Source organism: Symsagittifera roscoffensis, chromosome 5, assembly GCF_963678635.1.
Source record: "Symsagittifera roscoffensis chromosome 5, txSymRosc1.1, whole genome shotgun sequence".
Taxonomy (NCBI): Eukaryota; Metazoa; Xenacoelomorpha; order Acoela; family Convolutidae; genus Symsagittifera; species Symsagittifera roscoffensis.
Window position 1 is genome coordinate 54479765 of NC_087066.1, and position 27799 is coordinate 54507563.

A 27799-nucleotide genomic window follows, 5' to 3' on the forward strand; every position below is an offset into this window, starting at 1 on the left:
AAACGTTCAAATATATCATTAAGTCATTTATACGATCCAATAGTTCACATTTGTATATAGATAAACAAGTAATTAACCATCGCTTCGTTAAAATTAATTAGTCCATTGATTTAATAACATTCATTAAATCAACCCAACACTTGAAATAATTTACCAATAGATGGCTGCACAAACATGGGTTTACACAAAGTAACACTCCAACGAGCTCAGCAATTTTCACTTAAGTGTTTTAGTGAGGGCAAAAAATCAACAACGTTCAATTTCTGGCACGTCAGTAAAAGTTTTTCGCATCAAATCAGTGGCATCAATTATTGTCGTACATTTTCTCAGTCAACAGAAATAGAAAACATTATTTCAGAGGTGCTTTGAGAAGAATTCATAAGTTAGCTTCTCTGCCTCCTCACAAGCAGAAACCACTTTGGGGTCGGACAGATCCCCTCTGGGCATGAAACCATGCTGGACTTCAGCATACTCTTTACACTCTACTGCGACTCCATTGGCCTCCAGTGTCTTAATCACTTCTCCTCCTGGCTTTACGTCTGGGGGGTCATTCCCTGCTGGAAACAGACATTGGGCGGTCTTCACCTTGAACACAACAATTGGGAAATTGGAAATTAGCCAAACTCGCCTCGAACTTTTATTGAGACTTACACGCATAAACACAGAAGCTCGCGATACAGAAAAACTACAAATTAAACACAGAGGCGAAGCTGAGCTTCTCAATACTTGCAATAAACAAAAAAAGAGGGACTCTAAATCGAATAAAAAATCAAACATTCCGAAAAATTGGATTTATCAAAATGAATAAAGCTAGTTTTAGATGCTAATGTAGCATGAGGCCACTAAACCGATATAATATAGGCCGAAACCTATTGAGCCGAAAAAAAAAAGAAAAAGCCGAAAAAATTCGAAAAGTTAAGATAAAATATTAAGTCACCCTCGCCATCAAAATACACAAACGCAAACAAATATTTTTTGTCGCTCGTAGGAAGACGCAATATGAAGCCTTTAAGCCCATATATAAAAAAATTACACAGGCGAAGCTTTGCAAACACTTATGACAACACGATAAAAACCAGCTTTATAAAGCGGAAAGAAAAAATAGATATAAGCCTCGAATTAGTAAAACTTTGCTAGGTACCGGATTCGAAACTACGACCTCGAGATTCGGAGTCTTACGCCCTGCCCGCTCGGCCACAAACTCTTAACAACCCACTAATAAAGCAGCTTTATATGCTAATAAAATGCCAAAGCTACGCAGCAAAAGTGGCAACAAAAACAAATAGACACAATTTGGCATGTAGTAATATAAAATATAACAAACTGAAGGCGTCCAGCTAACTTTGCATGAAATAAATTCGAAAGCACAAAGCCAAATTAATATAAATTAAGCATTTCAAAAATATTGCGAGATATATTGAGCTAGAAAATTTCTGGAACCGAGTTTTCATTATTGTACTGATAATTAAGCAAATAGTTTTTATCGGTTAATTTGAGAAATGAGAATGCATCAACTGTGTTAACTTATAACTAATCGAATATCAAATCACATGCTATCAAAGCTGACCCAAAAGTGGCACAAAATTTGCGACTAAGCTAAGAAAAAGAATAGTCGTACTATAACACTACCTCCTTTAAAAAATGTTATTAAGTCCCCTCATCTTCAAAACACACAAAAGCGAAAAAAAACCTTTTCCGCTCGTCGAATAATATAACGCAATATGAGGCTTTCGGCAAAAATCAGCAATCGAATTAAAAAAATATGCTCTAAACGCTCTTTGAATTTCAAGAAAACTATGATTGACACTATTTTTGCTGTTTGATTGCCAAATTTGCCTTCCCTTTTCTACTGAACTTACAGAAAAAGAGCTGAACTTAAAACGGAACCATAAGTCAAACTGCAAAAAAAAATGAGCGAGAACAAAAATTAATACTTTTCCTGAATAAAATATCAAGACCTATATAAGAGTCTTCACTACGTTCGTCGACTCTTAAAAACGACACAAAAGCCTTTATAGAGTCAAAAAAATTACAGCAAAAATTACTAGAAATTTCTCACGAAACAATAAGGAAACACGCTCCTGAAAACTACATTTTACAAAGTTAAATAAGGATAGCCGGTTACTGTTCAAGTAGCAAAGAATATTCCGACCATAGTCTTTAGAAAACTAAGGTTTACAAAGTTTTTTTTTCAACCAAATTAGTGTAGTTTTCTCTGCTTGTGTGATAAAAGGATCTGACATAAAAAAATAATTTAGGCATATTAGACAGTCCTAGTAATATAGACAAAATGGACACAATTTTTTGTGGGAAAATGACTGGAAAAACTTAAAAAAAAACTTATTTTTTCAAAGTTTTTATTGCAGAAATTTTTTGATTGTTTGAAGTTTTGGTTACCAAAAGGCAGTTAAAAACTCCAAAAACTAGTTTTACTTGCTAAAACTGAAGTTTTAAAGTCTTTAATGAGGTTTAATTAAGCTGCTACAAGCCTGCTCGCTAGCTTTTTAGTTTTGCAGAAATTTTCTGATTGGTTGAAGTTTTTGGTTACCAAAAGGCAGCTAAAAACTCCAAAAACTAGTTTTATTTGCTAAAACTTAAGTTTTAAGGTATTTACTGAAGCACAATTAAGCGGTTGCAAGCCTGCTCGCTTGCTTTTGTCGCGCGAATTAAGACGAAAAATCAAAAATTTTAAACCGGTTTTTCTCGACACTTTTTTAAGTGGTTCGATTCACGACTGAAAGTGCTTTTATATGATATATCACTCAACCCAGTTATGTAATTTTTGTAGTACTTAATTTTGCGTGGAAAATAAGAACAAAAAAACTAAAACACACCCGAATACAAAGTTCCTCTCCATTTTTTCAACTGGTCGGAACAAAAACTATCTAAATTCACGTTAAGATTTCATTTCATATTAAGTTTACTTGACTCTAAATCAATAACTGGCGGCGCCCTTCTGAGCCTTCAAACGTAATGTTATTTTGTTTGAGAAGATTGCCGGAAGACAAAAATAATATCAGATAAAAATTTTAAGCTCACGCAATCACATACAGATTAACCATGCAAACAACTAAACCTATATAGATTCATCTGAACACCAGAAAGCGGAAAAACTATCCGTGAAAAGGTTAAGTTCGATCGTAATAACTAGAAAAACTAAAAAAAAGCCTAATTGTTGTGATAAACTTATTAAATTGTTTATGGTTTGTAATGTGACAATAATTGGCGACATCAAAGACTAGAAGTAATACCACCGCTGAACGCCCCACATAGACCAACTAGAGATCGCCGCTAGACAACTGGACTCACTCGGCTCGACAACGAACTGGAAGTGAAGCGAGCATCCCCTGCCCCAGTGAGTTGTTCAATTTTAAAACTGGGCCACGGGGTCAGCCGTTCCGCAGCCACCACTCTACAGGGTATTCATCGACAAACAGTGGAAACATTGAGAATCGATCCGGCGACTATCGTAGCCAGAAGCTCAAAAACCGACTGCTCGACCATGAAAACTTCACTATTCAAAACTGAACTATGACTGAAGCAGTGACGAGCCGCAGCGGAAAGTCAACTAGCCTCACTAAAGACCACTATCCAACCATTGACGATCTTGTTTGGGCATGCACTGATGATGTCAATAAATTTCTAAACAACATAAGAAGAAAGACGGACTGCAATGCTTACTCTGGGAGTGCCGTTCCCAATTGAAAATCGCCAGAAACAAAGAAAATGTCTTGGAAAAGCTGTCCGAAAATTTACATCACCTGACGAAAAACTTCATGCCTACCCTAGAAAACCACGTCGACTCGATGAAGAATCATTTTGATAGAATCACAGACAATGATCCAGGAAAGTCACTTCTACCGGAGCTTCAGAAAAAATTGGACGACAAATTTCTGGAGCTTCGCGACGCTCAACCTTCGCAAAACAGCGCATCACCAGCAAACCCCATAGTCAACCCTGATCAAGAAATGTTGCATTTCCGGCAAATCCGGATCGCCAGAATTCCCTAATCCGACAAAAGATCAGCAGCTGATATTCTTGACGACGAAAGTGCCCAGGTCGAGAGTATATTTGAATATCTGTCTGAGCCTCAGACAATCAGTGATCTAAAAAGAATTGGGCCCTACAAAAAAGACAGAGCCAGACCACGCACACTCCTAGTAACTCTACCGCAAGCCTACAACGTACGAAAGATACTCGCCCAGACTCCTCGTCTTAAGGAGTATCAAACAAAAGTTTTTGTTTCACGAAGTCTGAGCCTCACTGAGTGGTTGACTGAAAACGAAATCCTGAGGAAACGAAGAGAACTGATCTCATCTGGCGTTAACAAATCAAAACTGGAAATGAGATCTCAAAAACTTTATCAAGATAAGATTCCTGTGAACTTATCTATTGAAGCATGACTTGAAGTGTCTCATAACATCTCAATCGACGTTTTAACATTCAACTTGCGCAGCCTCATATCTATGGAACGTTGACGAACATTTGCAAAGCAGTACTAATGTCGAAACCTTTTATTATAGCGCTCTCCGAACCTCGTTTACTCTTAGACAATGAACTATTCCTTTCTGATTCTATCGCTCACCGGTATGATAGACCAAACTTCAATGGTGCTTCAAAGCATGGTGGAGTACTCCTAGCAATCAAGAAAAACTTGAAACAAGACATTTTAGTTTTCAAAATCTGCGATGGCATGTTGCGTGTCACTTCACTAGTGGCAGCTTGAACTACATTATAGCCAACATCTACAATGCAACGATCACAAGCCCATATCGATGGCCCCTTCAGAAATGGAAAAATCTTTTGCAAGGCATAAAGGTCCGCTGCGATGAAATTTTAATTATCACTGGTGATGCGAACCTGCCAACAATTAATTGGGAAACCGGTGTCAGTACTTCCGATTCCGACTCTACTTTGCTGGATCATTTTGATGAGCTGACCTTAACGCAGTTAATTACGTTCAACACCACCGCTTCCTCCTCTCTTGATTAGTGCTCTGCAATTCCGACTCTGCTGTCCTATCAGTAGAACTAGACGAAACAATGAACCGTTTCTACTGCTCTCCCGACGGACACTCTTACTCTGACCACAAAGCCATCCGCACTACAAGTACAGGGTACCAGCAAAACCAGTTCACTGAATTATAGTCCTCGCAAGTTCAGCTATGCATTAGCCGACTGTGAGAAACTTAACAATTACATCCGTCAACAGCCTTTCAAAGCCATTGTTGGTCTAATGTGAACGTTTTATCTGACGAATGGTATCATTGGCTACAGGATGCACTTGAACACAGTGTCTCGATGAAAACTCTTCACCGCCAAAGTCTTCCTCCGTGGGCATCCAACGCGACTTCGCATCTGATGAAGAAACGCCAAATGTGGATCAGAAAATACAGAGGCAGAGCCTCGAGTTCTCTTTCACAAAAAGTCAAAGCTATTGAAGAAAAAATCCGATATGCCTGCAAGATCGATCAAGCAGCCTACGAAGGTCAGCTAGCAGAGAATAGAAACACGAAGAAACTCTTCAAATGTTTCAAAAGTCTTAGAAACGGAAGTGCAATACCACCTAAGATTACATGGCACAGGACCTCGGCAGCCACAACGTTCGATCAGTGCTGTTTGTTCAACGGCTTTTTCAAATTCGTTTTCACCGAGGATGCTCGAAACGACTCACAAATCAGCGATGTACCCAACAAAGAAGTCCTGATTGACTACGACACGAGTGAAGAGGCAATCGAGAGTATCGTTGAAAATATAGACGTTAGCAAGTCAAGAGATCCCGACCGCCAGCCGACCTGCCTCTTCAAGTACACCCCTGCTCAGAACAATTCACTGTCACACTTGTTCCACATAATCAAACAAACAAAACAATTTCCCGACAACTATCTATGGAGAATTACCGGCCCATAACACTTCAACATTGTCTCGAAAATACAAGAAAATTCATTTTCGACGCACTCTATCCTTTTCTTGCACCTCTCATCAACGACTGCCAATGCGGTTTCAAGAAAGGAAGCTCACCGCCTCTTCTGTTGATCTCTTATCTGAACGCCATCTATCGGAATGCGAGCGACCCTTTCCTAAAAATCGAGGAATTCGACAAGATAAATCACCAAGTCCTTCTTTATAAACTAAGACAATTGGGTGTCGGGGAAGCTACTCGGAGTTCTCCGAAGCTATCTCTCGGGCAAAAGCAGTTTGTACAACTCGGTGATGTGAGATCCCCATCTATTACAGTCGCAAGCGGTGTTCCACGAGGATCGCTTTTGGGACCCTTGTTATTTCTTGTATATGTATCAATGTATCAAGATCTACCAAACGACCTCACCAATGACCCATACATGTTCGCTGACGAAACTGTCCTCAATTTACAAGAAAAGCGATGAAACAAAATTACAAGATGATCTCGACAAGCTTGAAACCTGGTGCGCTGTTAATTGTATGGAGTTCAATGTGCCACATAAATGAACTTTTCTAAAAATACCGAGTGGGAAGTTTTTCTCTATGCCAAACTTGTTGAACCCTCGCGCGTTGAAAAAGATCTTTGCCTTTATATCTGCGAAAACTTGAAATGGACAGAGCACATCAATAAAGCTTGCGGAAATTCTTCTAGTCTTACTCTTATTAAAAGAAATGTCAGTCTCAAACGAAAAGGCCAGAAATGTAGCAATTAAATACGTACTGCCAACTAACCTTGCTGGCTAGTTCGACTGCAGTGCTCCCAAATACAGCTGCTAGACCAAGTGCAGGATGGTAACTCACACAGGCGGAGAGCGGCAGTTGATGAGCACAGCAGGTAAACAATGCCCACGCTCCCCAACAGGAGGCGGTCGCTCCAAATTTTTTAGCCCCTCCCTCTTGCAGGTATTTAACCACCGCCTCAGCATCCTTCACGACCTAAATCATATCAGCTGTCACTATTACTTCATCAAATAAACTTTTATCAGGGCATGACAAGCGTCCAGGTGAAAAACAATCTAATTGGATGCCTACTGAAATTCGAAAAGCATAGATAACCTAACTTTTAACCTTACTTTTAGATATTGGCAGTTCGCCTACAGCCTAAATCAATTCTGTTGAATCAACGAGAAGCTATCTTAAAACACTGTTCGGGTCTCACCATTTCAGGCGGGAATTGAGACGCAAATTTTCCGACTTTCTCGGGCTCCAAAGGCGAATCATCCCAGCTTTTGCCCCTGTAGAAATCGGGGATCACTACTTTGTAGCCTTGCTCTGATAGTTTGTCACATAAAAACCGCGTCCTGAAAAAATTTATTTAGTAATTGTTTCTACTGTGCCTTAACTTCTTTTAAAGTTTTTGCCCTAGATATTCGCAAAATTTGAAATGATCATCATAACACTTTCAGTCAATTACTCTCTTCAAAACATTTACAAGATTTCAAAAAGTTGCAGATCTTTGTTCGGAAACCATCTTGATTCTCAGTCATTTTTTCTTTCACTGTTTCATAAACTTCAAGAGAGGCAAAGCCGAGCTTCGCCTCACTTGAGATACAAAACAAAACAGCCACTAAAATGGAAAAATTCAGAAATGCCAAATTCTATCATAACGAATTTTAAAAATATCAAAAACACACACCACGACAATAGAAGGTAAAAATAGAATCAGATAAAAACCACACCTAGACAAAAATGGTAAAAAGAAGAATCAGATAAATTTTTTTGCTTATTAAAGGACGCAATGTGAGGTCAACAATCCGAAATAATAAAGGGCGAAACTTATTTTACTGAGAAAGAAAAAGGAATTTTTTTCTAAAACGACATTAAGAAAAAACATTCCTAGACCGCCTTGCATCACGTGTGGCCATGCAAACAGCAACCAGCACGCCGGAGATGAAGAACGCCATTTACACTCGGCTCAGCTGCCTATTAATGCGGTCGAACGCGCAGGCAATGCTGTCGAGAGGTGGACAAATAACGGCAGGTCGAATGGAATTATCAATTGGAGGCGACCCATCAGCGTAACCATATAGACAATATACCACTTTAGTGTCTGCCATCAGGAGCAATAGTTTTTGGCTTGTGCTGTTTGCGATTACGGACCTCTTGGTTTTCACTATATGACTGATAATGTATTTTTGTTTGTTTGAATTCATACGCTAGTTTTACTAAGAAAAAACAAGTTCGTAAAATTACAACCAACCTAACAAGCACGTTTCGAATCAGAATGATATTCAAAATGCTAACATGCTAAAAATATCTCGCAAGGGTAATCAAGCATAGAATCATGAAGCTACAAAAAAACCTATTAGACCTAATTCGCAACCCTGTGCAACTATCTAGTTATATAGACAGCAAAGCTTAGAACATTAAAAAAAAATGAAATTACGTGTCAATTGCAAGCTTTGGCTATAGTTATAAAGCAAAATGCATCGAAAGCTAGACAAGTTATTCAACGAGCAGTCACTTCAGAGTTTTGAGTTTATTGATAATTCTGGGCATCTAAATCGCTCTTTTTCCTCATTTACCTCACATAAGCATCAACAATAATTGAACAATCAGCAAACGTTTAAGTGAAATTCTCAGGTGATGTAGAGCAAGAGCTGTCTAAATTTTCAACAGTCATACAAGAATAAAACGTACCTTCCACCATTTAATCCCCAGATATCGTAGAAATGCAGAATTACTTTGTCTCCGGAGCCCACAACATATAACTTGAGATCTGTTCCTGGCAGATCTATATCAGTGCCCTTCTGTTTGTGATCAGAAACAAGTTTTGGCAAGCTTCCAGGGGGACAACAAGTAGCCATAGTTTTTCTGAAGGAAAAAGTGTTGGTGGCGGCTAAGGGTAACCTTATTAGGCAATAAGACAAACGTTTGGTTTTTAACCCGTACTGAAGAATCATTTCATTCTAAAATATTTCCTTTCGATGCATCAAAAATTAATCTTTCACTTAAAAATTAATGCCAATGGAAACCAAAAGAAAGCTCCAAAATAAAAATTGTAAATTACCGAATACACAACACCGAATACTCCAAAATAAAAATCAATTACCTAACACATGAGACGCTTTCGGGCTAAAAAACACCATTGAATTCTCTTTAATCTCCAATAGATGGAAACGATCAGAAAAAAATTGGCCGAAAAATCGAGAACCATTAGTTCCTAAATGTACTCAAAAACTTTGCTTAAAATCTTCTGAGCAAACAACCTGCATATCCTACAGGATAAATTATTGTGCGAACATAAACAAAAAACTTCTATAAACTAAGACACAAAGAAAAATGAGAGACAAAACTTGAAAAACAGAAAATGGATGCTTAATTTTTGACAATTTCCACATAAAAAAACTAGCAGAAAATGTGACAACCACTTCTTAAAACATATAACAAACGCCCTCTTACATCAGATTTATCACAGGAGCTTGATACGCAATTTTAAGAATGCTGGATCACAACGAAAAAAGATAAGAGGCAAACACAAAAATTCAATTTTTTTTTAACTTCAAAAGAAAAACCCACACTCCTGAATCTCGTGCGACACTCGGAATATATCTTCGTACACAAAACAGTCAAGTCAAAATTGCACAAAAATAAAGAAAATAAGGCTGTTGAAATTTTTGATTTTTTTTTCGAAAAAATTTGACACGACAACAGGGCTATTGCATTGACTTGAATCAATTTTACATAAAAATTTTTGATCTTACAACATATTTTAATCAAAAGCAAAAATAATTCCACCCAAGTTGACATTTCAAATAAATTAGCAACTTTGCATCCAAAAAAAACCAAAAATTTATGGCTTTTTTTTGAAAAATTTCTTTTCTAACAGAAAATTTCTCAGATGTTGCATCTATACCGAAAAATATAGGCAGACAAACAATATGCCGACAACTTTTCTCTAAAAGGTAATATTTACTGTGTGAAAAAAAAACAGCTCCGGTCAGATTCGAATCCAGGACATTTTCAGCCCCAGGCGTATTGGTTACCTCCAAACCAAATAGGCCTTAGAGGCCGAGAAACTTGAATTTGCTATGAAACCAACTAAAATTTACCATTTCCATTTGACCTTTCTCTGAACACAGTTATTTACGTGAAAGAAAAATTTACAAGCCGATTGCAATGCTCTTGCTGATCACAAGGGTAAGAACTGATATTAGAAGCACTTCTTATCTCCGAAGAGAGACTAACCGCAATGATTTCAGGAGCAGCTACAGGACAAGAAATTACATTTTAGTCGTGGTTAAAAATGTGTGGATTTTATTAATTAAAATGAACGTGAGAAATTATCATGGTGACCGAAGTTACTTTACTAGTCTTCATCATTTCATTTAATCAAAAAAAAACATTATAGTTTTTTAAAATAGGGGAAAAAAGTAATATAGGTTGCTGTAGTCAGTAATAAAAATCGTAAACTCAAATTGCTGCGACCTATAGCTTCTGAAGTTCAGGGTGCTGCCGGTCTTAGCTTCTGAAGTTCAGGGTGCTGCCGGCCAGCTAAATGACATCAATTATTTTTTCGACCTATAGAAGAAGAAGAAGAAAGAACACCTGAATTACTATACAATAAAAGCCGAGGCATCAGTATAGCAAAGTGTAAATAATAAAGTTGGTTAAAGTTAATTGGTTACATCAAACAAAAACAACATCAGAAAACAAGCAATAAAAAAAACAAAACAAAACAAGTTCGGTTACAGTTCAGAAATTGGTTGATTAAAATATATGAAGTTACGGATACTAAAAAAACATCAGTTTTAAGAATTAAGAACGAGCTGGTATTAAAACTTTACAAACAATTTTACAGATAGTCCAAACATACAGCGTATATACAGAGTATATACAGATTCTCTTTCCAACAATGTGTGAAAAATTAAACTAAATTAAAACATATAGAACTAGCAAAAACGGAAATCACGCCACGTATTTGTATTTGTATATATTGGATTGTTTCTCAATTCACTCACGTAAAATTCTTTCAGTTTTTTCTTGAATCCTGTTCTCGATTTTTCTAAATTGCGCAAAATTATGGGCAGTGAATTCCATTTTTTAGAAGTCAAATGAAAAAATGATTTTTGTAGAGAAGCGGTTGAACAATGTTTGTCAAAAATAATTTGTTTCGCTCTTTTGTTGAGCCTATAATTGGCAGTCGGTAGTCACAATGTATTTTGAAAAGCCTTCTTTTTGTTTGTAAGATACTGGTATAAGTATGTTATACACTTTAACTCAATTCTTTTCTCCATTCCATTGAACGATTTGCTAATGCGAAGCAGGGAAGAAGATTTAAACTTCGAACTGAAATATATTCTTTTTAACGCCCAGTTCAACTGTTTCTCTAGAGATAGCATCAAAGTAGCATTAATTTGTATTAAAAATATTGCTGAATAATCTAAATGTGATCAAACAAGACAATAAAGCAAGGCAACTAATGATAATGTCGGCAGTTGTTGTCCAATTGTATCTATAGTTTTAATTCCTTGTGCCACTTTTTGGAGAATTGTTTTGTTTTGAGCATGAAAAAATAAACTTGAATCAAGAATAAGGCCTAAATATTTGCTTTCTGATTTTTTAGCTACATAATGCCCATCAATTACTATTGTATCAGTATCTACATTTTGCTATCATTTTTTTGACAAAATGTTATAAATTCCGATTTAGATGCATTCAGATTCAATTGATTCTTTGCAAAAAATTCCGTTAGATTATTGAGTGATTTTTGCAATCGATTCAAAGCATCCTCAGAAATTATAGAAGAGGAAAAAACCATACAGTCGTCAGCATATTGAACTAAAGTACAACCTTCATATAATCGCTCTTGTATGTCATTAACATATAAATTGAACAACAACGGAACAAGTACCGTTCCTTGTCGGACACCTCGTTTGATTTCAATCCAGTCTGAAAAGATTCCATTGATGTTTACTTTTTGAATACGTTTGTTTAGGAAGCTAGAAATTAAGGCATTTGCTCCATTTGAAAAACCGAGAGAAAGCATTTTTTCAATTAAAACTTCATGCGAAATGGAATCCAAATCCTTGGAAAGATCTAATGAAGCTGCATGTACAATTTTTTTTGAATCTATTTGATTTCGAATACTTTCTGTCACATAAACAAGAGCATCTTGTGTTGAAATGTTTTTTGCGAAATCCGAATTGAAATGATGTCATTATTTGAAATTTGTCAAGATGTTCTGTTATTTGGGCATGCAAAATTTTTTCAAAAATTTTAGAAAAAGCACAAGTTATTGATATTGGCCGATAATTTTTTGCATCCATTGGGTCATCTTTTTTAAACAAAAGGGTTACGTGTGCTTTTTTCAGTCCGATCGGGAAAATGTTCTCATCTAAGCAAGTATTTATGACAAAAGTTAAATGTGGAACTATAACTGATTGACCGTCAATGATTGCCCAAGCAGGTACGGTACAAAGACCGAGTGGTTTTCTGACATTGATTTTTCGAACTATATCAAAGCATTGCTTCACTGTAATGTGTTGAAAATGAAAAGGCGCAGATTCAGAGGCAGATTTGTTGTAATTCGGAGGCTTTTTAGCGCCGAAAAATTCGACTAAGTTTGAAAAAATATAATTTAAATGATTGGCAATTTTTTTGTCTTGGGTTATCATTTCACTGAAAGAATTTCGTATAACTGTAATTCGATTGTTGCCAGAACATGTACCTCTTACTTGGTTAATATATTTCCATTTTTGTTGGAGAGTGCTGAGAAGTGAAAAACAATTTTTTGAAGGATCAATTTAATTACTTCTAATCAATTGGCTCACTTGACACGTAAAAACTGGTACTTTGACCAATTATCGCTTGTGCTTTGACTGCGATATGATCTGAGTGAATTCTGTTTCTTAATCATCAATTGCTGACATTCTGAATCGAACCATTCCGTTTTCAACACATTTTTTGGTTTAAAATTACGAACAAATATTTTTTCGATAGGAGCATGTTGCTGAAGAGCACTAGAAATTAAATAAATCATCGTTGAAAACATGTTTTGTGCGTCTCTACATTGATATAAGAGATACCAAGGAAGAGCGGAGAGTGTATTGCAAAATTCATTTTTCTGATAATTTTTCTTATTGAAAGTCGAAATTATCCTCGGTAAACTTTTGCAATATATTATATCCGTCAAAATCAATGAAGCAAAATGGTCGGTTTTATAAGGTGTATCATAACAAAATTTAATGCCGTTTGTTTCATAGTCGCTGATAATGTAGTCGATATGATTTTTAGTTGAGGAACTAATTCTGGTCTCATCGTTTGGACAAAAAACCTTCAATCCATATGGAATAATTATAGAATCTAAATTTTCTTTTTCTTTGCTATCCAGTTAATTTATGTTATAATCACCCAGAAGCGTAATTTTATTAGAAACTGAAAATGCATTATCTATGTTGAGCGTTAATTGTTCCAAAAAATCAATAAAATTTGATCTGCTTGGATTATAACACAAATTAACTAACATTTTTTCTTTACTGGAAATGTTAAATGTAGATTTGCACTCAACCCACACTGAATCATATTTTTCTTTATCAAATAAATTTAAATCAGGCCTCAATTTTTGAGCCAATTTGACTGATATATATTCGAAAAAATTTGACACGACAACAGGGCTATTGCATTGACTTGAATCAATTTTACATAAAAATTTTTGATCTTACAACATATTTTAATCAAAAGCAAAAATAATTCCACCCAAGTTGACATTTCAAATAAATTAGCAACTTTGCATCCAAAAAAAACCAAAAATTTATGGCTTTTTTTTGAAAAATTTCTTTTCTAACAGAAAATTTCTCAGATGTTGCATCTATACCGAAAAATATAGGCAGACAAACAATATGCCGACAACTTTTCTCTAAAAGGTAATATTTACTGTGTGAAAAAAAAACAGCTCCGGTCAGATTCGAATCCAGGACATTTTCAGCCCCAGGCGTATTGGTTACCTCCAAACCAAATAGGCCTTAGAGGCCGAGAAACTTGAATTTGCTATGAAACCAACTAAAATTTACCATTTCCATTTGACCTTTCTCTGAACACAGTTATTTACGTGAAAGAAAAATTTACAAGCCGATTGCAATGCTCTTGCTGATCACAAGGGTAAGAACTGATATTAGAAGCACTTCTTATCTCCGAAGAGAGACTAACCGCAATGATTTCAGGAGCAGCTACAGGACAAGAAATTACATTTTAGTCGTGGTTAAAAATGTGTGGATTTTATTAATTAAAATGAACGTGAGAAATTATCATGGTGACCGAAGTTACTTTACTAGTCTTCATCATTTCATTTAATCAAAAAAAAACATTATAGTTTTTTAAAATAGGGGAAAAAAGTAATATAGGTTGCTGTAGTCAGTAATAAAAATCGTAAACTCAAATTGCTGCGACCTATAGCTTCTGAAGTTCAGGGTGCTGCCGGTCTTAGCTTCTGAAGTTCAGGGTGCTGCCGGCCAGCTAAATGACATCAATTATTTTTTCGACCTATAGAAGAAGAAGAAGAAAGAACACCTGAATTACTATACAATAAAAGCCGAGGCATCAGTATAGCAAAGTGTAAATAATAAAGTTGGTTAAAGTTAATTGGTTACATCAAACAAAAACAACATCAGAAAACAAGCAATAAAAAAACAAAACAAAACAAGTTCGGTTACAGTTCAGAAATTGATTGATTAAAATATATGAAGTTACGGATACTAAAAAAACATCAGTTTTAAGAATTAAGAACGAGCTGGTATTAAAACTTTACAAACAATTTTACAGATAGTCCAAACATACAGCGTATATACAGAGTATATACAGATTCTCTTTCCAACAATGTGTGAAAAATTAAACTAAATTAAAACATATAGAACTAGCAAAAACGGAAATCACGCCACGTATTTGTATTTGTATATATTGGATTGTTTCTCAATTCACTCACGTAAAATTCTTTCAGTTTTTTCTTGAATCCTGTTCTCGATTTTTCTAAATTGCGCAAAATTATGGGCAGTGAATTCCATTTTTTAGAAGTCAAATGAAAAAATGATTTTTGTAGAGAAGCGGTTGAACAATGTTTGTCAAAAATAATTTGTTTCGCTCTTTTGTTGAGCCTATAATTGGCAGTCGGTAGTCACAATGTATTTTGAAAAGCCTTCTTTTTGTTTGTAAGATACTGGTATAAGTATGTTATACACTTTAACTCAATTCTTTTCTCCATTCCATTGAACGATTTGCTAATGCGAAGCAGGGAAGAAGATTTAAACTTCGAACTGAAATATATTCTTTTTAACGCCCAGTTCAACTGTTTCTCTAGAGATAGCATCAAAGTAGCATTAATTTGTATTAAAAATATTGCTGAATAATCTAAATGTGATCAAACAAGACAATAAAGCAAGGCAACTAATGATAATGTCGGCAGTTGTTGTCCAATTGTATCTATAGTTTTAATTCCTTGTGCCACTTTTTGGAGAATTGTTTTGTTTTGAGCATGAAAAAATAAACTTGAATCAAGAATAAGGCCTAAATATTTGCTTTCTGATTTTTTAGCTACATAATGCCCATCAATTACTATTGTATCAGTATCTACATTTTGCTATCATTTTTTTGACAAAATGTTATAAATTCCGATTTAGATGCATTCAGATTCAATTGATTCTTTGCAAAAAATTCCGTTAGATTATTGAGTGATTTTTGCAATCGATTCAAAGCATCCTCAGAAATTATAGAAGAGGAAAAAACCATACAGTCGTCAGCATATTGAACTAAAGTACAACCTTCATATAATCGCTCTTGTATGTCATTAACATATAAATTGAACAACAACGGAACAAGTACCGTTCCTTGTCGGACACCTCGTTTGATTTCAATCCAGTCTGAAAAGATTCCATTGATGTTTACTTTTTGAATACGTTTGTTTAGGAAGCTAGAAATTAAGGCATTTGCTCCATTTGAAAAACCGAGAGAAAGCATTTTTTCAATTAAAACTTCATGCGAAATGGAATCCAAATCCTTGGAAAGATCTAATGAAGCTGCATGTACAATTTTTTTTGAATCTATTTGATTTCGAATACTTTCTGTCACATAAACAAGAGCATCTTGTGTTGAAATGTTTTTTGCGAAATCCGAATTGAAATGATGTCATTATTTGAAATTTGTCAAGATGTTCTGTTATTTGGGCATGCAAAATTTTTTCAAAAATTTTAGAAAAAGCACAAGTTATTGATATTGGCCGATAATTTTTTGCATCCATTGGGTCATCTTTTTTAAACAAAAGGGTTACGTGTGCTTTTTTCAGTCCGATCGGGAAAATGTTCTCATCTAAGCAAGTATTTATGACAAAAGTTAAATGTGGAACTATAACTGATTGACCGTCAATGATTGCCCAAGCAGGTACGGTACAAAGACCGAGTGGTTTTCTGACATTGATTTTTCGAACTATATCAAAGCATTGCTTCACTGTAATGTGTTGAAAATGAAAAGGCGCAGATTCAGAGGCAGATTTGTTGTAATTCGGAGGCTTTTTAGCGCCGAAAAATTCGACTAAGTTTGAAAAAATATAATTTAAATGATTGGCAATTTTTTTGTCTTGGGTTATCATTTCACTGAAAGAATTTCGTATAACTGTAATTCGATTGTTGCCAGAACATGTACCTCTTACTTGGTTAATATATTTCCATTTTTGTTGGAGAGTGCTGAGAAGTGAAAAACAATTTTTTGAAGGATCAATTTAATTACTTCTAATCAATTGGCTCACTTGACACGTAAAAACTGGTACTTTGACCAATTATCGCTTGTGCTTTGACTGCGATATGATCTGAGTGAATTCTGTTTCTTAATCATCAATTGCTGACATTCTGAATCGAACCATTCCGTTTTCAACACATTTTTTGGTTTAAAATTACGAACAAATATTTTTTCGATAGGAGCATGTTGCTGAAGAGCACTAGAAATTAAATAAATCATCGTTGAAAACATGTTTTGTGCGTCTCTACATTGATATAAGAGATACCAAGGAAGAGCGGAGAGTGTATTGCAAAATTCATTTTTCTGATAATTTTTCTTATTGAAAGTCGAAATTATCCTCGGTAAACTTTTGCAATATATTATATCCGTCAAAATCAATGAAGCAAAATGGTCGGTTTTATAAGGTGTATCATAACAAAATTCAATGCCGTTTGTTTCATAGTCGCTGATAATGTAGTCGATATGATTTTTAGTTGAGGAACTAATTCTGGTCTCATCGTTTGGACAAAAAACCTTCAATCCATATGGAATAATTATAGAATCTAAATTTTCTTTTTCTTTGCTATCCAGTTAATTTATGTTATAATCACCCAGAAGCGTAATTTTATTAGAAACTGAAAATGCATTATCTATGTTGAGCGTTAATTGTTCCAAAAAATCAATAAAATTTGATCTGCTTGGATTATAACACAAATTAACTAACATTTTTTCTTTACTGGAAATGTTAAATGTAGATTTGCACTCAACCCACACTGAATCATATTTTTCTTTATCAAATAAATTTAAATCAGGCCTCAATTTTTGAGCCAATTTGACTGATATATATAACAAAACGCCACCGCCTTTCTTTTTTACCGCTGATTGCCTATCATATCTGAACATCGCATGCGTTCTAGGGTGGAGATTCCATAAATTGTCACTATCTTCTTTTTTAAGCCACGTTTCGGAAATTTCTATAATTGTATTTTCGCCCATATCATCAAAAAATTTTTTCAATTGCATCCGTTTTCTAATAATACTTTGAAAATTCAAATGAACAAATTTAAGATTTGCACAATTTTTTGAGCAGATGCCGTAGACTGTTTCAATGGTTTCAATAGGACCAGGGTTTTTTTCAACATCCCCTCTTTGGGTTAGTAACAACGCAAAAAGGAAAAAATGAGTCAGTGTGGTAGCTCTCCGCTCATTTATCCCACATTCCGATGCTAATATCTTTTGATGGCAGCTTAGATAGCCCCAGTAAACAATGGTTTTCTCTATATTTTCAATCTGAGCCTTGGAAATAAGAAAAATTGCACTAAACAACCAGAATTTAATATTCATTATAATAAATTAAATAATTGCCAAAATTTGCACCAAGAAAAAATGCGAAACTAATATTTCCTAAAGAATTTTGCACCGTTTTTGAAAAATTGTATCATTTCTGCCGTTTTTGGATCTAAATTTGATGATTGTTGGGTCTGCTTCATTCTGGGGCGGGTTGTAATCTCACATGTGTTTGCATTAATATCAGAACCTCTAAAAGAATCTCTAAAATTTTGCACCAAAATTTCAACACCCCAATCAGAAGGATGCAAACCATCCGAGCTAAGCGCATCGGTATTTTGACTAAAATTTTTGTTTATGTCTAAAATATCCAATTTTACTTCGCCCAAGTCCTTTACATTCCGTACTAAATTAAGAATTTGCTTGTTTAGCTTCTGTACATTTGGATTAAAATCTTTTCTAAAACCGTCTAAGGGAGTTGCAGTACATAGTGAAATTGTTTCTGGGGAGAATTTATGATTTACGAGATAAGTTAGTTTTTCTAAGCTACTCACGGCTTCCTTCGCGTCAAAATCATTTGAGAGGCAGTCATTTATTCCAATTAGCGTAATTACATGTTTAAAATGTCGCGATTTACTATTTCTCACGCGTTCCAACAATGCAGAAATTGTGTGCCCACCAAATCCTCTCACCAACACAGTTCCCCATTGATTCTGTTAACAATTGAGTCTCCCAGTAATAGGCCAGAGTATTCTCCTTCTCGTGGTAAAAATAAATGTTTGCGTTGTTGGTCAAATTTTTCTTCTTGAATATTGGTTGCTTGTATTTTGATTTCTTGGTTATTCTTGCTTTCTTGGTTATTTTCGTTTCGTTTGTTCTGATTTCTGCTCCGAGTTTCAATCTTGCTCCATTCATTTTCAAATTTGTTTTCTGCAATTTTCGAATTGCCCGTGTTTTTAAAATTTTCTAGATCAATAAATTTGTTTCCTTTTTCTTCATCTTTCGTTGATACAGTTAAGTTTTCGATAATTCGTTCAAAATAAGTAACATTTTCGATCAAGTCTTTATACAGCTCGTACTTCAATTCGTCGTTCAAATTTCAGAAGTTTCGAGGTCAAACATCTGAAGCTTCTGAAGTTCAGGGTGCTGCCGGCCAGAGTACCTCAGAGTACCTCAAGTTAGCTCCAGAATTAGAGCTAAAAGATATCAATTTTTTTTCGACCTATAGCTTCTGAATTTGAGCTAATTGACATCAATTATTTTTTCGACCTTTAGCTTCTGAAGTTCAGGGTGTATTAAAATAAATGATAAGAAATTCTATTTGTTTTTAAACATCCAGACATACTATTAAATGAGGTTAAGGGCGATTGAAGCTTACAAGCACCAAAATCTTGATGGATTCCAAACAAAAGAAACTTCTCATTCTCAATGGAAGACCCGAATATTTTCCTGTAATGTGTGAGCAATTCCTAGCCTATATTGAGGATGGAAATCTGAATGTAGAATCTGAAAAAAATTAGCGAGGCAATAGAGATGCTGTTCAGAGGAAGTTGTATCACGAAATCATTATGCACCTCAACGATGCTACTTTGCAAATGATCACTGCTCAGAATAACAGGAATTGATTTGAAATATGGAAATTCTTGCAAAAAAAAATTAGGCAGATTCGAACAAGCAAAATCATTGCGCTTTGGCAAAAGTTTCTTGAACTCAAGAAGAACGGTGAATCGATGATGGAATTTCTAAACAAAGTGGACAACATTGTGTTCAAACTACAATCTGCAGATGAAAATATCAGCGACAGCCTGAAAATAGCCATAGTTTTTGACGCATTGCTACAAGAATACGGCTCATTCATAGCTGCAATACAGTTCCAGCAGATATCGTATCTACAATTGAAAGAGCGACTGATTGAACGATCTTTTTTTTGGGGGGGGGGGGGGGGGAGGAGCTCAAACAAGCAAGATATGAGTTCTATGTCCCTTGCGACTCCAGCGATTCATAGAATTGGCCGAGTACGATATAATGGAGGAACTGTACAAGGAAACAAGAAAACCTTGTTCTGTACAAAATGTGTACATAACATTCACACTGCTGACAGGTGGTATGCAAAGCAGCATGTAATTAAGCAAAATTTGAGCAACCGTCAAGGCGGTTTCTCTGGGTTTGCACTAACTGCAACTTCAAATGAGTCGATGGATATTGTGATAGACTGTAGATGCACGAACCATATCATTCCAGACAAATCAACCTTCTAGACGCTTTCTATGCTGGAAATGGACGGAAGTGCGATGTTTATTACTAATGGGGATGGGACGCAACGGCGAGTACGAGGTGTTGGAGAAGTTTGCATCCCATTCTACGATCGTAGTAAAGCTAAGTACACGTTTAATCTACAGCGCGCATTGTATGTTCCGAGCTTCAAATTTCGTTTGATATCAGTTTAACTTCTAGCTAAGCAAGGAAATGCAGTGATTTTTAACCAAAATCCGCATATACGTTTGGGACAACACAAAGCTTATTTTATTGAAAGGGATGGTCTTTTTTAGTTTAAACATAGTACAAAAGGGCCGAATATGTCGGCATTGTTTATTGCTAAGTGGCATGCAAGGTTTTCACATGCATATTATGAAACATTGAAAAAAAACTGCAAATCAAGCAGTAAAAGGCATGGTTATTTCCGGTTCATTGGCAACCGATAAGTGTACTACGTGTTCAGAATGTAAGATATCTACGACTGACATATCTAAAACCCTCAAGTTAGGGAAACACGAAAATTTGAACTAGTCCACAGTGACGTTTGTGGACCTTTCCGGAATCCTTGCAGGGAAACAAAAATGCAATATCTTTTGTTGATGATTTTTCAAGATATGCAACGGTATATATTATGGGCTCTAAAGGCGATTGGTTAGCACAACTACAACTTATTCTTAATACGGTGGTCCAACCATGTAACTTAACTGGATTTATGCCCAGCTCAGATATTGGTGGGGAATATATTTCACGCCAATTTCAAAGTTTTTGCAAGAACAACAGCATTTCACAGCAATTTACAAGTCCTTATTCTCCTCATCAAAATGGTATAGCCAAGCGCTATTGGCAAACGATTTTTGGCAATGCACGGGATCTTTTATTATTGTCAAAAATACCAGAATCGTTTTGGGTAAGGGCAGTTGATACTGTAGTATACACGAGAAATAGTGTACTAACATCTGCTATTAATGATGATAAAACACCCTACGAAATGTTTTTTGGAACGCAACCCAGTGCTCATCATTTTAAAATTTTTAGTGTCTTTTATAGATCAAAAAATGAAACACACCAGCTCGAGTTAATACATAAAGGCAAAAGGCAGTTTTCAATAATAATGACGGTTAAAGTTCTGCATATATTTTATATGATTTTCTGAAAAGGAAGCGTAAATCGCTCTAGGAATGTGACAATTCATGAAGAAAAATTCCCATGTCTCGATAACGGATCAAGGCCTGCTATTGTTTTGCCTTTTTCGGGCAATGATCCAGTGTGGGCTGTCACAGATTCAGTGGGGGTCAATAATGCACAAACAAGTCCAACTGATGCAAATGAAATTTTGCCTTCTTTTGAACAGCCGTTAACACAGAGAGGGGGAGCTACTTCTATAACTATTGACACTTCTCAAAAAGTATCTTCAGCATATAGTCCTCATAATGTGCAAATGGAGGTTCAAGATACTCCAATCTACTTAGATACATGTGAAAATAAATCAACTCACAATGAACTCGATATATCTAATGCCATTGAGTCTTCTCCTCACACTTCAACTGCAGACAATCTGCAAATACTACTTCTCCCACTCCTGACAGTTCAAAACATTTTTTACCAAAACATTCTACATCATCTATATCCAGAGAATAATCTGTGAGTGATGAAGAATATTCTACTGTTTTGGGCAATGACGTTCCTACAACTAATAGGACTGTTCGGATGATTCGAAAACCAGCAAGGCAGTACGATTATAATTTTTCTACTGAGGAAAACTGTAATTTTTCAATGGCTGCTAGCGTCAATGGCAATGTTCCAATCAATTATGAGGAAGCAATTTTGTCAGCTGATAGTGAAAATTGGCAAGCTGCAAAGCAAAAAAATTCAGTAGTCTTGAGGAAAACAAAACATGGGATCTTGTAGCTTTACCTACTGGAAAACTTTTAACAAAAGGCAAATGGGTTTTTGATATAAAGCGTAAAAGCGACGGTTCAATTGAATGATATAAGGCACGTTATGTGGCTAGGGAATTAGTCAAATTTATGTACAAAATTATGACAGTTATTCGCTCACTATTTGCCATTGCAGCACAACAGGATTTAAAAGTGCGACAATTTTTTGATTTCTACTTTAGAGGATGAGTTTTTCATTGAGCAACCTTATGCTTTGAGTCTGGTGAACGTATTGTATGCAAGCTCAATAAATGTATTTATGGTTTAAAACAAGCGAGTCGAGCTTGGAATTAGTTTCTAACAAAAATTTTGTTAGAACTTGGTTACTTAAGAAGCTCTGTAGATACCTATTTTTTCATCATCCTAGGAAATTGAGTTTCAGTGCTGTGTATCATGATGGCATGATAGTTTTTGATTTTTACAAGATTTCAGTACAGATCTGATTGCCAATCTTGGTAAGCGGATTCGTATTGAAGATTAGGGCGTTCCTGAATGGTTCTTGGAAATAAAAACTCACGTTGGTGAACAACGTATAAAACTTTCTCAAGAAAGATACGTCAAAAATTTAACCGAAAAATCTATTATGCAAAATTGCAAGTCGGTTTATGAACCTGTTGTTACATCTAAAAACGCAACTGATGAAAAAAGTCTAACAGAACGTTCCCTTTTTCAGCAGTCACTTGGAGCGTTATTGTATTTAGCTGTAACAACTAGGCCGGATATTGCTTTGGCAGTAAGCTTACTCTCTCAAGCCTGCAAAAGTCCAACAGTGCAAAATTTTAGTGCAGCAAAAAGAGTACTACGCTATTTAAAGGTCACGAATTATTTCCTCACTTATTCACATGATAAAAGTCTAGGTATTTTTGCGTACAGTGATGCCAATTGGGCAAGCGACGTGAAGACCAGAAAATCTGTATCTGGCATGGTTGTTAAATTAAGTGAGTCTGAATCACCGGTTTTTTTTTGCGAGCTGCTAAACAACTTTCGGTATCATTATCTACACTTGAATCGGAGTACAAGGCTCTATCGGCCTTGGCTCAGGAAGTTTTGTTCCTGAAGCATGTATTTGAGAGCATTAACAATAAAACTACTCTCCCTATTTTGTTAAGTGACAACCAGGGAGCAATCTGCGTAGCTCATAAAACAGCTTCAAGATCGAGAGCCAAACATATCGATATTAAAGAAACTTTGTTCGAGAACAAACTCGCCCTGGTAAGATGACGTTAAAATATCTTCCTGCTACAATTATGGTTGCGGATGTTCTGACAAAAAGACTTCAACGTATTCGTTTAGCGCAGATATTCAAGCTTCTTGTTGGGAGTGCCTTTTGATGGGGAGTGTTGAAATATTCGTCTGTGATTGGTCATTTTCAGACATAATTGCTTAGAACCAAAAAAATTCTTAACGAAATTTTTATTGTTTATTCGAGAAAGGAGTGAAACAATATTGATTTATGACTTTCAACTTTTTGAATGACACCAAAACGATGCGGTTGAACAAAAGTTGTTGATTTTGACTTAAACCACCTTAATGGAAAATAAATGACAAGAATTTTTTTTTATTTTTAAGCATCCAGACGTACTATTATAAGACTACAGGTTAGGGAGTCAACTACAATTACATCTCACAAAAACGCCTACGAACAGCCCGTTTGTCTTGCGTTAAGCAATCTTGTTGCTTCTTATCTGCCTCGGCTTCTGAGTCGGCAGCAGCTCCTAATTTCAAATTCAATTGGGAAATTTCGTTACTAGAGTGGGTTCAGTCACTTTTTTTGGAATTCTTTTCTGGAGCTACTTTATCTTGCTGAATTAAAATGGATTTTTTAAAAGCCCTTTTCATAACTCATCATGGAGCTCAAAACCGGGAACTTTGCTTTAGGTAGCTTTCGTTTTTACTGCTGAGGCTAAAGAACAGATAAAAGTAAGAACTTCCATGCAAAAATTTTGCCAAGCCAAATTTATTTTTGGAGGTAAAACCCGTAAAGTGTATCCAGCTTGTCAATAACTTTCAAATTGTTTTCCAGATCAGTTTTTTTTGAAGTAGCATTTCTTAGCGACAAGATTCGCCATTGGGGGAGCCTAAATTACTAATTCATCCTCGAAATTGACTTCTATAATTTGACATAATTTCTGAAGTTGACATATGATGATTTTGTACTCCGTATTTGTGGTTGGTTCTAAAAAACTTAGCTTACAATTTCCGCCTTTTTTGTTTAGGCTCATGTCATTTTTTTTTTCATTTTTAGTATGTTTTTCGGTCTTGGAACCTTATCATGTAGTCCACCGCTGGGTTGTTATTATCTCAACACCAAACAATTATTTTGGATTCAAGTATCGTTACTAGCGTCTGTAATGTTTCAGCAAACAGGAGTGGAGTCTCGGGGTCATTTTCTTACGTTCCGTCCTCCGAATTTGTGATGAAATTTTTGTATGGTACTTAAATTGGTTTTCTGTAAAGGCGTGGTTCAAACTGAACTCTCTAATGGAGGAATAAATTGCATTACAAAAATCTGATGTGTAAAAACTGTGCACTTCAGACTGTAATTACGTTCTCACAAACTTCAAAAGGAGACGGAGTAATTTTTTCAACTCTTTGTTCAGTACCACAACCCAAATGAAAATTCCTAAAACTTTTTGTTGCTTCGTGAGAATTTTGCTTCGAGCCTATTTAGACGCTGATGACAATGGAGGCAAGTCTCTACCCATTTTATGAGGCCAATCTATTTTGCTTCAAAAAGAATGTTCTTAATGGGTCAAAAATTTTACCTTGTCCTATAAGGCTCAGGAACTTAATGAGCGATTTTTAAAAAAATTGAGCCCTGTTTGCCCCAATTGATTCACTATTAATTCTTTAATACCTGGAGAACAAACTTTGTACGGACCGTCCCGACTCATTTGGAAAAAACGCTGAATGCTTTGTACAACCCGAAATCAGTTTAAAAAAGCTATCAAAATTTTTAAGCTAGGCGACTTATAATAGCTTTTTATGGTTGCTTAGATACTATTTGATCATAGTTAAGAGCCAAAAAAGGTGCAATCTTTTCATCCAAAACGGCAAGTTGTATTCCTCTCTTTGTTTTTTCTCGTCTTGAAAACGTACCTCCTAGCTCATTACACTGCTTGTATATCTGGCAAGGGCTTGACCTCTGGGGAGGGGGTTTAGGCAGTGAAACAACACTAGCTCTCAATTTTTGTTGATTACAACGCTCATAAGTGTCGCTTGCTTATGGCTAATTCTTCGGAATTGTTCTAGGAAAAACGAGAAAAAGTCACAAAACCAGCCAAAAATTAACATTTTATAAATTAAAAATTTATACTTAGTTCTACCCAAAAACTTTCCACAAAGGGAACGCGGAAATCTCTGGGTTCTCATTTGACCACTGAAATTTTTGAGCTGTCTGTTGTTACATATATAATTAACGTTAAGTCCTTGCCGATTGAAGAATTTTTGATAGATTAACATTAACACACAGAGGACATCAAAACAATAAAATCTTCTTTTTGGCTCGATAAAAAATATCGCTAAGAGGTATTTTCGCACAAACAAAATACGAAGGCCAAGTGAAGCTCTGCGTTACTTGCGATACCAAAATTGAAAAACAAACGGAAAGAAAAACCAAAAGTCGAAAAAAAATCTTCAACAAAATCTTTTTTTTTCGGCGAACGAAAGATTGCCTTTCTAGATGTCACCGGGATTAAGGACCCAAAAAAGCGTAGTCCATTAAAAGTCTCAAATATTAACTGATACACGAAATGCTCTACACTTTCGATTTTGCGCTTCAATCCAAATTAGAGAAATATGAAAAAAGGCACAACGAATCGAGTTTTCAGAAGCACTACGTTTCGTAATATTTTTAGGCCTTAAAAAAATACAAACTGACGTTTAGTTAACCAGTACTCAAAATTATAGAATGCTAAGGTTGCTCCCAGGGTTTTTATTGAAACCGTTAAAGAAATTTCCAACAAAAGCTAGGGAAACTACGAGCGGGACTGCCAATTTTTCTGACGGCATTTTAAAGCCATTCTTGTTGGAACTCAAATACTTGCTCACAACCGGAATACACTGAACTGTTTTCGAATTTGAATTTTTGGCTTTATCTCCTTCTCGTTCGCTTTTTGAGAAAATTCTTCGGTCTTAAACACTAAACCCAAGCATATAAATTTACTAATCATATCAAATTTACTGTCCTTCTCTCATTTTTTCCCCAATTTTAACCGGGTATTGCAATATAATCACTGAATCTGAAAAAAAAATTTTTGCTCAAACTACGTTGGAATGCAGAAAGATTCCTGCTTTTTGTTCAGCACACACACATTCTTCTTCTGGTCAAACTAAAAAAAATAATTTTGAAGAATATATCAAAAAACTTTTTTTGCTAATTCAAAACTTGATAATCTCAATTGCTAGATCAACCTCCTTTAAATCAACTAGAGTTATCTTTTGTGAAAAAACTTTTTTTTGACCAATCACAAAGGTTTGAATTACTACCAATCTTGATTTCAATTCATCACTTCCTGCTGTTGGGCATCGGAACAAGTAAGTTTTTAAAAAGCAAAAACTTTGAGGGAATAGCTTTTTTTCTGTAAATCACCCAAGTTTGTTGATTCAATCAATTCTTGAATCCGATCACATCTCAGGAAGTAACATCACCGGCAATGCCCGAAACAAACGTGTTGCCCAACGCAATATAATCTAATCAATCGCTCCTAGCAGTCACTACAGTCCCCTCTGACACAAGTTCAGATCTCGTAGTCCCATGGACCTAGTATATACTGGTATTGTTGCTAGACTTAGAGTCAAGAAAGAGCAACTGTTTGCTTAATTAAATTTATTCTTTCTGGCTGAAGCTATAAATAGTTTCAGTCTTACAAGTTATTGTATTAAGTATTTTATTGTAAGTATTTTACAGTGATAGTTATCAAAAATATAATTGGATATAATAAATACTTGTTTTGAACTGTTTCCAATTTAATAAGCATAAGCCATCCAAATGTGAACAGATAAAGTAACGAGCGTCGTTCGTGTCATCACTTAATGCTCTATTTTTCGAGAAAATGTTTCTCTCGTAGACACAAAATTTAAGTCGTTGTCACTAAATTTTCTGTTCATTTCGAATACAATTAACTTTTAGGGAACTCAGAGAAGCTCTTGAAAACAATTACTACAGAAATAGTCTGAAAGAGGCAAACAGGTTGATGTCAATTCGGATAAAAAACGAATGGCGTGGCGTTTTAGATTGGCAGTCAACAACCAAATAAGGATTGTCTTGTTGTTAACTGCCAATCTGAAACGCCACGCCAAATGTTTAGGTTTTAGTTATCAGCAGTACAGTCCACCCCTCTTTGATTTCAAAATCAAACCTTTTTTGTGATGAATCTGACACCAGGTTTAAATGACTGAATATGAAAAATCCAACTCCTGGGCTCAGGCTACAAAAGAGTATCCCATACTGACTGTTCAAAAAACGTTCAACCTGAAAGTATTCTCATTATGTCAACAAGTCACAATAATTCTCAAAAAAAGGCATTAGATTTTTTTTCTCTTTTTTGTGCTGTTGTCAGATGTATGACCATTTTTGTTCTTCCTATTTATATATCTCTACCTTTTTTAGTATACTAAAGATGTTTTTTTTTGTCTTTGAAAGCTAATAACCTCTCA

General features: G+C 35.4%; 2 protein-coding genes across 2 annotated transcripts in view; both read right to left on the minus strand.

Annotated features, from left to right (window-relative positions):
• On the minus strand, positions 1-27111 carry LOC134846005 (putative carboxymethylenebutenolidase). The gene is made up of 5 exons (XM_063863169.1): positions 27108-27111; positions 8601-8776; positions 7120-7261; positions 6693-6896; positions 1-585 (listed from the first exon to the last, which is right to left on the minus strand). Exons 2-5 carry the CDS (start codon positions 8765-8767, stop codon positions 355-357), a joined length of 744 nt encoding a protein of 247 aa, XP_063719239.1. The 5' UTR covers positions 8768-8776; positions 27108-27111; the 3' UTR covers positions 1-354.
• Positions 1-27799, minus strand: part of LOC134846007 (vacuolar protein sorting-associated protein 29-like) — a 151527-nt gene that overhangs the window by 3215 nt on the left and 120513 nt on the right. The window lies entirely within an intron of this gene.

Coding starts and splice junctions, on each gene's coding strand:
- LOC134846005 (XM_063863169.1), bottom strand. CDS start 8,767: ATGGCTACTTGTTGTCCCCCTGGAAGCTTGCCAAAACTTGTTTCTGAT. Junction 7,262..8,600: donor TGGGGATTAAATGGTGGAAG/GTACGTTTTATT, acceptor AAATTTTTTCAG/GACGCGGTTTTTATGTGACA. Junction 586..6,692: donor CAGTCGAACTAGCCAGCAAG/GTTAGTTGGCAG, acceptor GTTGTGTTCAAG/GTGAAGACCGCCCAATGTCT.